We start from the raw sequence: 14,775 nt of genomic DNA on the forward strand, positions 1-14,775 counted from the left end.
TGCCCGTTGTCTGCCCAGAGGCCATTACGATGGCATTCGATTTCGATTTCGTTTAGTAGCAACAGCGCAAGCTGCTTTGGCAACACTTACAACTTTCGACAGTTCAAACGGCCTCTGGCTTGGGCGGGAAAATTGTGGGAAAATTGGGTGGAAGAGCGAAAATGGGAGGCGAGTAGTCAAGCGCTGCGGGACACATAAATCATATTTCCCAGCGAGAGTCGTTCAAGGAGCTGCCATTGATAAATGGAAAGGATCAACTTTAAGCTGTGCTGTGTTACAATGATTTAACAAAGGACAAGTGGAGTACAAATAAACATTATTCGGTTCAAAACGATTTGCATTGAATCGATGGATCTCTTTAAGCTGGTGTCGGGTAGTGGTTATTAAATATAATATCGCTTTGGCTACCTTTTAAAGTGTTATATGCATGCACTTGAAAGGAAAGAGGAAGTGTAATCTTTGCGTTGTTAGGTTAATTGAATAGATTTTATAACCGATGCACATATGAATCTACTAGTGAAGCAGCAAATTAAATTGGTTGACGAACTTAATTTTATTGAAGGGGATTAAATACAGTATGTATGGGAATTAAAGTGGTTCAGTTTAAATGCGAAAAATTGTTATTTACCAAATCCTAAGGCTCAAATTGAAATAGTCCAATAAACGGATGGTTTGTGAATCAATTGACAATAAGTGGAGGGTTCAGTTTTTCATAATATATTTAATAATTTTCTGATATGGAAGCATTTTGCCATTGTTTCCTTTGCTCTTCTTTTCCTCGATTTTTTTTTATTTTTTGTGTACTGTGTTTTGTGGTGTTTATTTATACATCGATGTGAAAATGGAAAAATATTAACAGCTGGTTTTTATGAAGCGCCCGCTCAACTATGGCCCCGTAATGCGCATTGTTATTGATATCATTATCATTATTATGGCTATTTTCGGGTTTTTATGGCCGAAGTTGGTGCTACGCTTGGGATCTCGCATAAATGAATTTAATTATTCCGGAATTCCCCATTCGAGCTCCAAGTACGTTGTGCTCAGCTGGGCGTTGGCATTAATATGGATGCTGGTCGACCTGTTGCCTAATGGCTTAACAAATCTGGCTGAATAGCGAGAATAATTACAATTACCACGCGGCGTATACGCAATGTGTGTGCGGCTGTGCGTGTGGCTGTGTGCTCAGCACACTGTGCTGTGTGGGGGCGGGGTGGAATTTTGCAAAGTTTGAGTGGCTCTCGGAGGCAAAGTCTTGGCGCTACGAAGTGCCCACGGCATGACGGTCACATTGTTGGCATCAGCCATTGTTGACAGCCAAAGCCGCCGTCACACTTGCCACAGCAACAATAACAACAGCAACAGCTGCAACAGCAAGTACAACAACCAGTTAGGAGCAACAGTCATGCAACGCCAACAACACAAGCACACACAAGCGCCAGCAAGCCAACAACAATAACAAATAGTTGTTGACATTTATGCCGGCGAATGTCACATGCCAGGCACGCCACTCAGCGCAAAGCAGTAAGAAAGTACACTGGGAGAAAATGTTCAGGAGAAATGTAACCGTAATAAATTGTTAAGCGATTTATCTAGGGAGCGCACAGGAAGAATTTAAGCTATTATGATTACTTCAGTTTGATTGGCGGGCGGATGTATAAATAAAGTGCTTACGCAATTGTAATTCAGAATTAGCAAAGCAATTAACCTAACCTATTTCTAAACTTCATGTTCCTGTTATAGAAAAAAGGGAAACACTTCTTCATTCAGTTTCTTTTGAATTTTTTTTAAGTGAAGTTGCAATGCCGACCAGACACAGAAACAGAAGCAGAGGATCTACAACGAATACAGCCCCTTTGGCAAAATGGAAAAGTGATGGCGAGAGTCAAGGGCAGTTTCTAGAGTTCCTGCAGGGGGCCTAATACTTAAAGTTCTTGAGCTTAAACTTATTGAAACATAATGGCTTTGCACAAAGAAATGAATGAATGAATTGCACGGCAAGTCCGACTTAAGCAACAGCAACTCAAAGAAAAGCAAAGCCAGGTAGTCATAGGGAAACTAGTATAAACAACACAATGCAGAGGAAAAACCAATCCAATAGCATCTCCAAAGGGCAGCTGCAATTTACTTGGTATTTATAAATCTACTTAAGAATCTTTACTGCAAATACCACTCAATCATAATTTGGCATTCCTTTTTGCAACTGTTTCGGAATCTCAAGTTAAGCATCCTTTTCATTTTGGGCTTAATGTAAAACTGAAATATATTTATTAATTTAAATAATAACCCGGGCCAAAAAGAAAGCTCTGGCAACAGAGTAAAGAATGCATATATCTTCGCTTTTTAACACAGCTTCCTTGTTGTTGCTCTGAATTTATGTTGCTTGTGCATCGTTGCTATTTTTCACAATTACTGTGTTCGGGTATATGTGTGGCATAAAGCGAGTTTATGCCCTTCTGTCCGGTGATACAAATTAATGAAATATTTTAATTAAATGGGCTCGAGTACTGACGAATTGAGTTATTGCACTTTGAGGTGGCCCTAAAATGTTTTCATGACAGGCAAACCTGTCAGTGCAGTTCAGGAGATTATTTTCTTGCCCCCGTCAAGTTATGTAATCCTTTGAAATCAATTGAAAAGCTTGCAGTTAACCTCTGACATTTAACACACACTTAATACGGCTAAGATGTAATTACTTAAGCTGTCGGGCCAACAAATCAACGCCGGCCACCTACCAATCCGAGTCAATTGACAAATGACACAGTAATTACTTCCAATGATGTGGTAACATTTTTACAGCATCGGGGGTGGTGATCTCGACAAAACATTAACAGGATGTCTGACTGCAGCAGCTAACTGGGCAATTTGCTGCAATCCAGTTAGCTGGAAAGCTGCTGAGCAATTTGCCCGGCCATTATTCATGGCACATATTGGTCCAGAAACCCGAGACCAGACCAGGCTACCAGTCGCCACTTACCAGTTACCAGTTACTACCAAGAACCCGGTCAAACGAGCGGCAAAAGTGGCAAATCTTTGTTCACACCTCTGAAAGTCCGGGGGATGAAGCGCAGATTCGATTCGATTTGGCTCTGGGTCGCATGTGTTTGGCCAGCTATTTTTATGGATTCCTGCGTATGTCCTTTTGGTCAACCTTAAAAGTGTTTTCCTCTACATAAATTTGCTATAAAAACCATTTAAACGGAAACGTTTCAAACATTCAAAGGGGAAGCGATGCCAAATACCGCACCGACAGAAAACTAACCAAGAACCATGAACAAGTTCTTATGTTATTTATTTTGATTTATCTTAAAGTAACCAAATATTATTATCACCTTGACTGCTGTGCAAGTTTATGACAATCTTTGGTGTCAAGTTCCCTTTATTAAAACGCATTTTTCCCAGTGTACCCAAGGATAAGAAGGAGTAAAGATTGCGCCCCAGTCTGGACACATGGGTACGCTCTAGTTGTCGTTTGACTTGTGGTCCGGTTCGCTGCAGACTGGACCGCTCTGCTAGCCAAATCTAAACGGCTTCAATAAAGCAAATTATCGTTAAAATGCTGCTGCACATAAGAAGATTTACGATTGCTCAGCTCGTTGCTCGCCGTTTGAGATTGGGTTGGGTTGGGTTGGGTTTTTGGGATGGGCTCTTTTTTTTTGGCAGTACAAAGAGGACCAATAGTTGGGACTTTCGGGTGGGGATGCTGGATCCTTTGGCCATGATTCGGTTTTGGTAGCTTGTTGTCCGTTGTACATTTGTGGTTCCCCTTTCGTTTGTTTACTCTGCTGCTGCTCTTGATTTCTGTGCTTGAATCCCTGAATCGTTTAGTCGAACCTTTTTGCCTTCTCCCTTTTTGGTTATCCTGAGTTCTTTGGGGTCCTACATTCGATTTTCGCAGCAGCAACGAAATGAGCGTATGACCAAAACAAATAACCCACAAAGTGAGTTGTTCGGAGGGGAAACTTCTACATATATGCGTAAGTACATAAAGGGAAAAATTTCAATTTCCTGTTTCGATGTACATTTAATGTAAAATACGTTGCACAATTTCATAAGAAATTTAATCCATGATAACCGCGCACATGGGATGAGTTCAGTTAAAAATTTATAAAAAGCCACGCTGTTTTCCAACCTATTTAGTCAAATATTACCTTTTTTCCCCTGTGTATCTGCGTAACTGTGTAACATGTGTGCGTATTCGTTGATTTCCAGTGCCATGAATGCTTCAACGCTTCTGGCCACAGCTGGTGCGCAAATCTCACACAGTTGGTTATTTGACAATTGATGATAGCATCAAGATTGGGTCGCCAAAATGCCAGGCACACATTCCGAATCCCACCTCCCATTTCGCTATGTGTGTGCCAACTAGCGAGGAGCACGTGACCAGTGGGGATGTCACGAAAACTACGGTGAGGGTCTGGCAATTAGCCTTTGACCCCATGTGGGTGTGTGCGAAATTTAAATGAAAAAGGGTACTGATATTGATTGACGAGAAGGAATAGAAATCCTTTGATCTTAAACAAAATATTTATCCTTACTTAATTTGAGTTATAGAATTATGCATACAATTTTGGAACTATTTTCATAACATTTATAAATTATAATAATAATCATAATCAAGCATTATATGTAATTTAAAGATAACTACCATTCGATTTTTGGGTTCCGCCTCTGACTCTTTCTGCTTGCAGATTTTCATAAGCGAAGAGTTATTCAGTTAAAGCCACGGCTCTCCTCCCTAAAAATGCTGTGCTTATCTATGTATATTTTTGCATAGGCCACATTAGCATTAACTTTTGTCATTCGCTTTTGGGGTTTTGGGGACTAAAAGGTTTTTTGTGGCCACTATTATAATTTGGGCAATATTTGATTGCAATTTAATAGTTGCTATTTGGCCGAATAGGCCACAAAACCATTTCCTGGAGGGAGGGCTGGCATTATTAATGAGTGGTAAATTTACATAGCATTTTATGGGCCATGTGGGGCTCGGGCTTCTTTTTTGGCCACGGTCCAGTTGAAATTTCTCCGGATTCCGGAACTTTCGAATGGGTAACTGTAGCCTCTTGATCAGCGCTAATGAACTTTATGCGGAGCTGCCCCCCAGGGTCCTCCGGCCCAATGTAATGCCCCCGGAGTCGGCTTTTTCCCATGACCTGTTATCTGTGTTAATGCATGCGTTTTCTTTGTCTCCTTTATCGGGACTTCCTGTCATTACTCCTGCTATCGCCCGAGTCCCAGTCTCCGAGCTTCCGTGTCCGCGCATTACCGTGTCGTCCTGTCCGTCCTGTCCTGTGCTGTCCTGTTCCACTGTCCTGTTCCACTGTCCCTTCCACATCGCGATGTCGTCGCACTTTGGCTCCGCTGCTCAACTGCTCAACTGTTCAACTGCCCGGTGCCCGCGAGATTACAGCACTCACACTGGCAATAAAAGACGTTATTAAATAAAGAAAACTGTCGCGAAGTGAATAGGAAAATGCTTAAGGACCCGCGGGAGATATCCTATTTTCCCCTTCTATTGCATTTATAAAGTATCAGTACAAAAGGAAATTATAAAACGATTTAAGTTCAAATTCATATCCAACGAACTCAGGATCAAACTGAAAAGTAAATAAATAAAATGGCAGTTAGGATGAATAAAATATTCTCAGATGATTAAAACTAGTCAAGTATTCGCTACGGTTTCAAAAAATCTTAAATAATTTAGGAACCCAAGAGTCCCTTAAGACTTATGCTCCAGTTGTAGGAGATTTTTCTTCAGTGAACTTTTGTGCCTGGTGGCCATCAGCAGGTTCCCCTTGCTCCGCAGCCCAGTCCATTGCTTAATTTCGATGGCAATTATTTATTTAAACCGCCTGTCGCCCATTCCATTCGAACATGGCTGGTCTTAATTGTTTGACTTGGCGTTTCTGAAACTATGGGCAGGCTTCGAGCTCCTCTTTCCCCGGTTTTCCCACATTTCCCTACTTGTGCCCAGCTTTACTGGTGCCGCTTTGACAACTCGTTGACCGTAAATTTCCAAGTTTTTCATTAGGCTGCCTGCCAGTCCCAGGCGAGACTTTCTGCTCGGCTTTCTAATCAACTTGGCCGCAGTTTGTCGCGCTTTTCCCTCCCATCGGCCTGGCCCGACCCTTTCAGCCTTCTTTGTCTGCCACGCCATCGTCGGCGAGGGGAAAACTTTTGCACCTCCCATTCTGGCATGTTTAATGAAAGCGTTTTCACTGCGATTTCATTTCATTTAGTCGCCTCTTTTGCCGCTCCACCGGCCGAGCGCCTCCTCATTCATTATGCGCCGCTCAGATTTGTAATTTACACCTGAGGCTAACAAGCAGTTGAACAATGCGAGCCGCGAGGGCAGTTATACAAGTTTGTTTTCAGGGGAATTGGCCCAATCACAAGCTGGCCAAAGCAACCTTAGAAAAGCTTGGAAAAAAACAACAAGTTAGCTCCTGAGAAAAATTTAGATATGCAGCACAGTGAAAATTGTTATAGCATTATAAATACATATATACATATGTATATTATTTAGCAAAAAGAGAATATATTTTGCTTAATGAAACCAACATAACATTTTGCGATGATTTTGTTTAGATTTGTAGTTTTTCTAATTTCACAGGCCTTAGCTTATGACTTGCTCATATTCAGGATTTTAAAAATATATGCTCATACGTAAATGTTTGTAGTATGCTTTTTTGTGTATTCTCTTGATGAGTGTTTCATGAAATATTTATATTTTAGATATTTGATATTTCAGCCGGCTTAGGCGAAAAAGAAACAGTCAGCCTGAAAGCTTGAAAATCCGTTACCCACACACACAATACGTGAACACAGTTGGCCTGCCTCCGATAAAGCCATCCTAATTCCCGGTGCCACGCCCCCTCTTTTTCCGGGACTAGGCCAAAATGTGAAATGGCTGGCTGCAATTATGAGGGTGGCACTGAGGAGCGGCACCGTTTCCGCTTGCTGGGCAGTTTCCTGCAGCAACTGCAACTGCTGTAAAATGTTTATGATGCTTTTATGGCAGCTACCCTAGGCGACGGATAAAAAGGTTTTCTAGGGGGGATGGGGTGGGTGTCCCAGAGAATTAACAATATGAATATGAATTATAAATATATGCAAAGGCTGCTCGCAGGAAAGATGAAGTGCTAAATGGCTTATTACGATTACAGCCATTATGCTTATTGTACAGTTGCTACTTGCCAGCGATTTAAAGTCATTTGCTTGTTTACACGATGCCGAGTGAAAACGGCGAACAACAGACTTCTCTCCCATTGACGTCATGCGGTCCCAAATCCATCATACGCCACGTGGTCCAAGGTCGTGCTTGGTTGGCATATTTAAATTTCAAATATCTTCCCCTTCATGGCGCTCGCATGGCTACTTTTTCACTTGTGCATAATCTTTAATTTAAACAAATGCCGAAAGCCAAAATAAAGCCCCACGAGAATCTGCACCCGGGTCTGAAAACCTAAAAACTCGACGTGGCATGCGAGCCAAATAAGCCGCATAAAATAGAAACAAAATATCGTACATAATACAGAATAAAGCGTTTGGGATATGGTCAACGGTCCTGGTCCTGGTTTCGGAAGCAGAAACGAAACTGTCGTCGAAATGGTCAGGGGATGTGCAGGAACGAGCCCTATAGTTGTTTTTATTAAAGTGAACCTGCTTATCGAAACTGCGTTGTATTACATTTACTCTAAAACTGCGTAATATGTGTGTGACTTAATTATTAAATTGGGTTCCGACAATTATGAAATTGTTGGGGTAAGCATTTATATTTCAAACTTTTTCTATTATTGCCATCTCATATATATTTCATATCAAAATGTGCGCTCCACTTATTTGTTATTTCTTGAAGCACCAATTATTACTTCAATGCAATCAACCACTAAGAGCATTTCCAAGTCGGACTTAAATGTAAGTTACTTGCTTATTTTTTGTGGCTAGTCGTCCCTGTGCAGTATTTTCCCAAATTCCATCAAAGCCGCAGCGGCTTTGGACATTGCCGCTGGCCACTGCGCCCAGAGTCTCTTGGCCAATGTAGCTGATGCTGTTGCAGTGGCATGAAAGGAATTGGCCAGGAAATGGGGGGCACGAAGTGCGAGTGCTACGACACATTCTACGCGTACTGTGAAATTTGTGGCTCGCGTTGAATGTCGGCATTGCCTTAAACTAAAACTTTAAGGCGTTGGCCAAAATAGTTTAATTGGGAAAATTCGACAGTGCCGTTTGTTTGGGTAGCGTAAGGGAATTTTAAGCAATTATAAGTGAGGCACAATTTTAGCCGTTAACGATGTACAAATAATATTTAATTATACATTTAATTATACATGTATTTGAAACTCAAGAAAGTTATATATATTCTTTGTAAATTATGTCCTAATTATTTTTATTATACCCCTTCTTTTAGTTACTTAGGCACTTAACTTTTCTTTTATACTTTAATGTGCGCAATTGCATTATCTTCAGTCTTGACCTGGTCAACACGTTTTCCGCCCTATCTTTTCTTGGACTCTTCGGGTTGACTTTGAGTCCCGGGATGCCTTTTCTCTGAAAGCTGTTTGTTTTGTTAGAAATTTATTTATCAACGCTTTTTGTATTTCCGCTGCGGCTAGCTGGCTGGGCCGTTTGGCTTTTTGTTTATTTTCATACACTTCCTCATTTTTAATTTATGACAATGGCCCGGCTATTGTGAGGGCCACGCCCCCTTAGACCAAGCCGTCCTGCCGCCCGGCCACCCGGCCGCCCTGCAGTGTTATTGTAACTGATGCTCTTATAAATGGCCTCTACCCGTCAGACAGAATTTTCGTTTGTCGCTTTTATCGCAGAAACCGGAAAGTGGCGGATGCGAAAGGGGGTGTCGGGAAAAATCAGGGGCGCTCGGTGGAACTTTTCCAGAGGGGCACACGTACACTTTGTATTTCCGCTGGCCCCCTATTGTCCTTGACAGTTTCATTATGACAGCTGGCGGGAGTCGCTTTCCACACCCATTTTTCGTTGATTTTGGTTTTTGTTTAGTTCCGCATTTGTGCTATTAAAGTGTCATCTTGTTGTTGCTGCTTTTTCGCTTGGCTACCACTAAAACAATGGCCAAGTGTTGGCGCTGTTATTATTATTATTATTATCATCAAATGCGCTTCCTCTTCCGCCGCACAAAACGCAAAGATAATGGCCGAAAGACAAGCGACCAGATAAAACGCTGCCATTCATGCTCTTGACTGATTTTTAGTTAATTTCATTGGCTTTGTGTTCCTTACTTGGGAGTGATAAAGGGGGTGGATTATTGCGCAATCAACCCTCGGTAATTTTCTACTAATTACGGCAATCCTTTCAAGCGATTTAAGATGCTGTGCTGGGTCTTTAAATTTTACTGCATTCATTTAAATCTTCTATTTTCAGCAAATTAATTGTGACAATTGTGGACAACTTTTAATAATTATAATCCACTTAGCATGTTTAAGAACTCAACACAATAAATTAATACACATAACAATGTTTAGCTATAATTATTTTACTTACATAGTGAGAGATAAAGTATATTCCTTCTAGTCCCAATTAAAAAAAAATGTATTTAATTCTTGTTTTATATTTGTATAAGAATTTATTTCATTTAAGCTTACTGGCTTCCAGATTTACATAACGTATTGATAAATCCGCCCTTGAAGTCCGTTTCTTGCGCAAAAAGAGCGGCAAATGCATATTTATTTAATTGAAATAAATTTACGCCCCCGGCCGAGCATTTTGACGGCGTATGGCGAATATTACGAGCAGTCAGACATTTGCGCATTTCGAGCTGGGATTCGCGGTATTAAAAGCGGGCAAGCCGCTTGGGATTTATGGCTGCAGCTCGCAGTTCGCCGTTCGCCGTTGGTAGCGCGCAGGACTTTCGTCCTTTTCAGACGCCAGTTCCTTTGGCTCAGTGGCCGGGCGCACATAAATATGCAATTATTTTGCATTTTCCGCTCTCGCGCTCGATTTTTATTTATTCGCATATGGCGTTTGCTGCGGCGCTGCGGTCTCACGCACATTTCGCCATGTTTATGGCACTCGCGACTTTCGGGCGGCGACAGCAAATTGACTTTTACACAAAGATGCGGGTGCCCAGCGCACATATCTCTTGATGCGACATATTTATTTGTTGATTCATATATTTGCTCTTATTTATATACGTAATTTGCATTTGACACATTTTTATGGAGCCTGTTTGCGAGCCAAGTGAAATCAAAATACTTTATTCGCCATGCAAATATTTCGGATTGATTCAGTAGCCGCTGCGTTCGGCTTTATAATCGCCAGAAAATCTCTTCACATCTGAGTTATTTTAAGTCATTAAGCCATTCGTGCATTGCAAAAAGAATAAATATCAATAATGATTTAATGAATTTAAATTCGCTCGATCTTGTTGATTTCCTTGAATGACTTGTTTCGTATCTTTGGGTTATTTGTATGCAGTTGCATTGAATGGTTTCTATTATTTAAAATTGTCGGTCATAATACTTAAATATTAAAAAAATATAAAAGATATAACAAATTAAAATGCAGTATCATTTGATTTCTTCTGTCTTGAGGGGAATGTCATCACAGCCCAAAAATAATTGTCAATTAGTTGTGTATTTCAATAAAAGAACGAGCTGAAAGGAAACTCATTGTGACATATAATTCAAGATTGCCGAACTCATAGATTATCTTGCAATTTGATCTGAATTTTCTAAATGAATATTTTGATTGGAGATATCTTGGTCTTCCTATTTCCCATCAATAAAAAAATGCACAATAGAAGAAGAAAATCCTTTATGAACACACATGTGTTTATTATTTGACAAATATGCTTGACGAAATTCCGCAATTTATATGATGAAAATTGGCCTTTTTTTATTGTTATTTTCAAACTGTTTTCATGGGATCTTTATGCACTTCTGGCCTCGTATAGTGGGCATGTGAGTGAGCGGATGTTTTAACAAATTGAAATGCATTGTGAGTGCCGTCGAGGGTTCTGCATTGGTGTAATTTGTGTGCAGCTTTGGTTATTACTTATTGTTGTTTTTGCCGGCACAGCCTTTTGTGGCAACGATAAGCCTTTGGCATATCGCATTTTATTTGCCAGTCAGGCGGCAAAGCTGCAAGAAAAATGTTTGTTCATTTAAGATAAATTTATTGTAGTTGTCGATGCAAATTGCAACATATATTGAATCGTTGCTGCCACAGTTCTCGTGCTGTGCTGTTATTATGATTGCCAATGCCAACGCTCGTAAATAGTTGTGCAAATAAATTGTGAGCGCAAATAAATCGCGCAGATCGGGCGAAATCCAAGCGTTTATGACACTTTTGGGGTGGGGATGGGCTTACCGTTAATCATGTTCATAAATTTCGAACAGCTCTGAATTCAGCACTCAGAAAAAATAAATATTCTTCATTTAAATGTACCCCAAATGGTAAATAGTCATGTGGGATAAAATGGTACTTGTATATTTGTCTTTAATCCTATACTTCAATATTTCTGATACGTAATAAATTATATTGCTATCACAATCGTAATAATTAAATATTTCCCATTATATTCTGTCTTTTCATTAAATCTTTTTAGAAATTATTTTGTCTTTGAGACAATGTAATATTTTTGATATTTGGTCAAATGAATACTTTCTCCAAGTGCACTCACCATTGAATGTGGCCAGCAGCAGGGCACCAAGCAGGCGCAGCAGGCTCATCTTCAAATCCTTTCCAATTTACTTGTAATCCAGCGCCGAGCTGCTAGTTTAATGCCCTTCCCGATGCTGCGAAATGAGCCTGGGATTGAGTCCTAAACGGAAACGCGTTTACATTGCCGCGATAAGAAGCGGAAATGCTCGGCTCAAGGAGGCGGCGGCAGGAAGTCGGGTGGCAGAAGCAAGAGAGCAGGGAGCCCAGTCTCAGGAAGGACTGTGCCCGATGGCTGCCAGTTTGACTGTCTCTAAATGCGGCGTCCCACCCGCTGTGCTCTCCCTGTTGATTTTTCCCCCTTGGTTTTTCCTTTGTTTTCCCGCGGAAAGCGCGTTTCATTGCTCCACGACTCTCAGTGGCTGATGATATTTATGGCGGCGCTAGCTGCTAGTTGCTCCTCGTAGCTGGTTGCATTTTATTGGGCAAATTAACGCTGCTGCAGTTTTGCAACTGAAAACTCTGCGCTCTTAAGAAGTTTACATATTAAACCCGCTTTCGGCTCATGCATCATATTGTGACTGAGAGTCCTTGGCTGGCTTACATGCATGAAATCCACGTTAAAGATTTATCGTTCGTGGGCTCCACGTTGCTGCTGTGACTGTTCTCGTTGTTGTTATTTGGCTTTATGGTTACACAAGAAAAAAAGATTGGCTTTAGCATCAGAAAGTAATTAATTTATATATAGTCTGTAGTATATTTCTAAAACTATAATCATATATGTAAAGTGCTAATATTTTGATTACATATGCTTCTTGAAATGCTCGATAACACAAGCCCTTATCGTTTAAGGGCCTAAGAAGACATCTTTAGAAATTAACTTGTTTTAGCATTACTTAATGTTATAATCAAGTCCCAATTTTACTCCTGTAGACTGTTGCGTTTTCGGAATTTGGCGTCTGTCTCGTTGCTCGACTTTCAGACGTTGGCTTTGGCCTGTTTTAGCATTGGCTTACAGGAGAGACGAGACATGCAGAGCAGGTTGATGCTAGAGGCGAAAACTGCCAGCCCAGATGCCACACCAGATCCCACCTACCAGTTCTCAGTTGCCGTGACACCCGTGAACCATGTGGCGTATACGTCATGCGGATTGTCTTTGTGCCATGCGAGCGCCCTCAAAACTGAGCCAATGCATAAGGAAGCGTGAATAAGAATGCTGCTTTATTCTATTTGGATCTATGCTTTTATATGTTTAAAAGGGTGTTAGGAAATGCTTAAAATGGGGGATTTCTCAAAAAATTTTAATTATACAGCTTCACTGTAAAGCTATAAAAAAACTTTTCTTAAAATAATTGAACACATTAGCTCACAGATTTGTTCTGGACCTTATACCCAGATGCTGCATTATCGCCCAGTTGGCAGTCAGTTAGCCAGCACATCCATCTTGTGCCATCGCTTTGGCTACAGCACACAGGAATGCCAACAATTCAAAAGCCAATCTGTAATACACTGCAGGCTACTTGGGCTCATTCGCTATTCCCCCTGTCACTTTGGCAGCCTTGAAGTCCCACGCCAAATGTCTGACAAATCGACAGTTGTGAGCTGCAGGCACTGCCGAGGGGTCCTGGGATCGGTCTTTTCTGTTCCCCATTGCGGCCCAAATCAAATTGGCCGCCAAACGTTGCCGGGCGTCAAAAGTCATCCATCAAGGACGTGGAACAGGTCATTGGAGGATGGGATAAGGGCGCATCCAACTTTGCATGAAATTGGCTGTGCTTAGCCCAACGGCAATGGCAACAAAGCCAACTTGGACCGGGTCTAGTACATTGAAAGAGTAGCTTAACATTTATTTGAAAACAAAAAAACGACATTATTTACCAAATATTTCTAATTAATTCATCATTTAAGGCAAACAAAAAATACAAATATTTATAATTTATATATCTATGAATTAAGTATTTCACCATTTAATTTGCTACAATGGTAAAACACTTTTCAGTGTACTGAAAGTTTTCCTGGGGTGAGCGGAGTTTGCACGAGAGTCGGAGAACAAGGCTCACCACTCCAGACTTAATAAACCGAGCCCGCGGGCAACTCGGGCTCCAAAAAAAACTGCAAAATGTATGTAAATAAATGAACGCTTAACTCTTTTCAAAGCCAAGTTCATATGCCAGAAAAAGGTATGATCCTTCTAAAAACAGCGACGAATTTCGTGCAATATTTTGCCTAAGTCCCCAGCGGCATTATCATCAATTCATCATCGCTTGGTAGACAGAGGGGCGTGGCAAGGGTTACGATGCTTCCTCTGTTTATTTAATTTCAACAAAAGGGCGCTAGAAGAAGACGAAGTGAATGAGTTGGTCAAAGTCTCTTGCATGTGTGCATGTACTGCTATATACACTGCTGTACGTTTGGGTGTGTACGTGTTAGCCATTGCGGCTGCGGCAGCGTCACCAACATAACCATAGCCACAACTAACGCCAAGGGCTTGAATAGGACCCTGTGAGTGTGTAAGCACTGCACTCTCAGAAAAGACTGAGCAATAATTTACTTTTTACATTTTCGTTAAGAAGTTATTTAGCACTCCTCACTAATTTAAAATAATAAAATATTATGCCAACAAGCCACAGAAAAATTCGAAGAAGTCAATTTTAAACTAGCTCAGTCACAGACTTTCTCACAGTGGTTGTAAGTGTGTTCTTTTTTCCATTCTGCTGTTGCTGTGTCTTCCTATGCCCAAACAACAGGCGAGCTAACAGCAGCACATGAGTCAAATAAATTACCCCAACATTGTTGTTGGCAAATTTTTGATGGTTTAATTTTGTGGAAAATAAGTTAAGCCGCTGCTGTGGCGCCCATATAACACTCACACACACAACCACAACACGCTCACACACCAGTAATACTCGAACGCACACATGAGCAAATAGAAAGCATGCGAAAACCCACTCCACAAAAATTGTTGCCTACTTTGCTGCGCCGCGTATACGCAATAAAATAAACGCGTCGCAGTTACATTTCCGGCCTGCTCAGCTCAAACCAGCAGAGAAAAATAAAGCGGAGTGGAATGGAGGCTCAACTCGGCTTCTCGGCACATTTTATGCCGCATTGCCATTTTTATTTATTTATTTTTATTTGCCT

General features: G+C 41.0%; 1 protein-coding gene across 1 annotated transcript in view; it reads right to left on the reverse strand.

The window, feature by feature from the left end:
* LOC122621325 overlaps positions 1-11,752 on the reverse strand; it is a 32,526-nt gene extending 20,774 nt beyond the window's left edge. The window contains exon 1 of the mRNA XM_043799157.1: positions 11,657-11,752. Coding sequence (XP_043655092.1) covers positions 11,657-11,705 — 49 coding nt within the window. The 5' untranslated portion in view covers positions 11,706-11,752. The remainder of the gene's footprint in view (positions 1-11,656) is intronic.
* Between the last annotated feature and the right edge of the window lie 3,023 nt (positions 11,753-14,775).

This window comes from Drosophila teissieri, chromosome 3R, assembly GCF_016746235.2.
Source record: "Drosophila teissieri strain GT53w chromosome 3R, Prin_Dtei_1.1, whole genome shotgun sequence".
In the NCBI taxonomy this organism is placed as follows: Eukaryota; Metazoa; Arthropoda; class Insecta; order Diptera; family Drosophilidae; genus Drosophila; species Drosophila teissieri.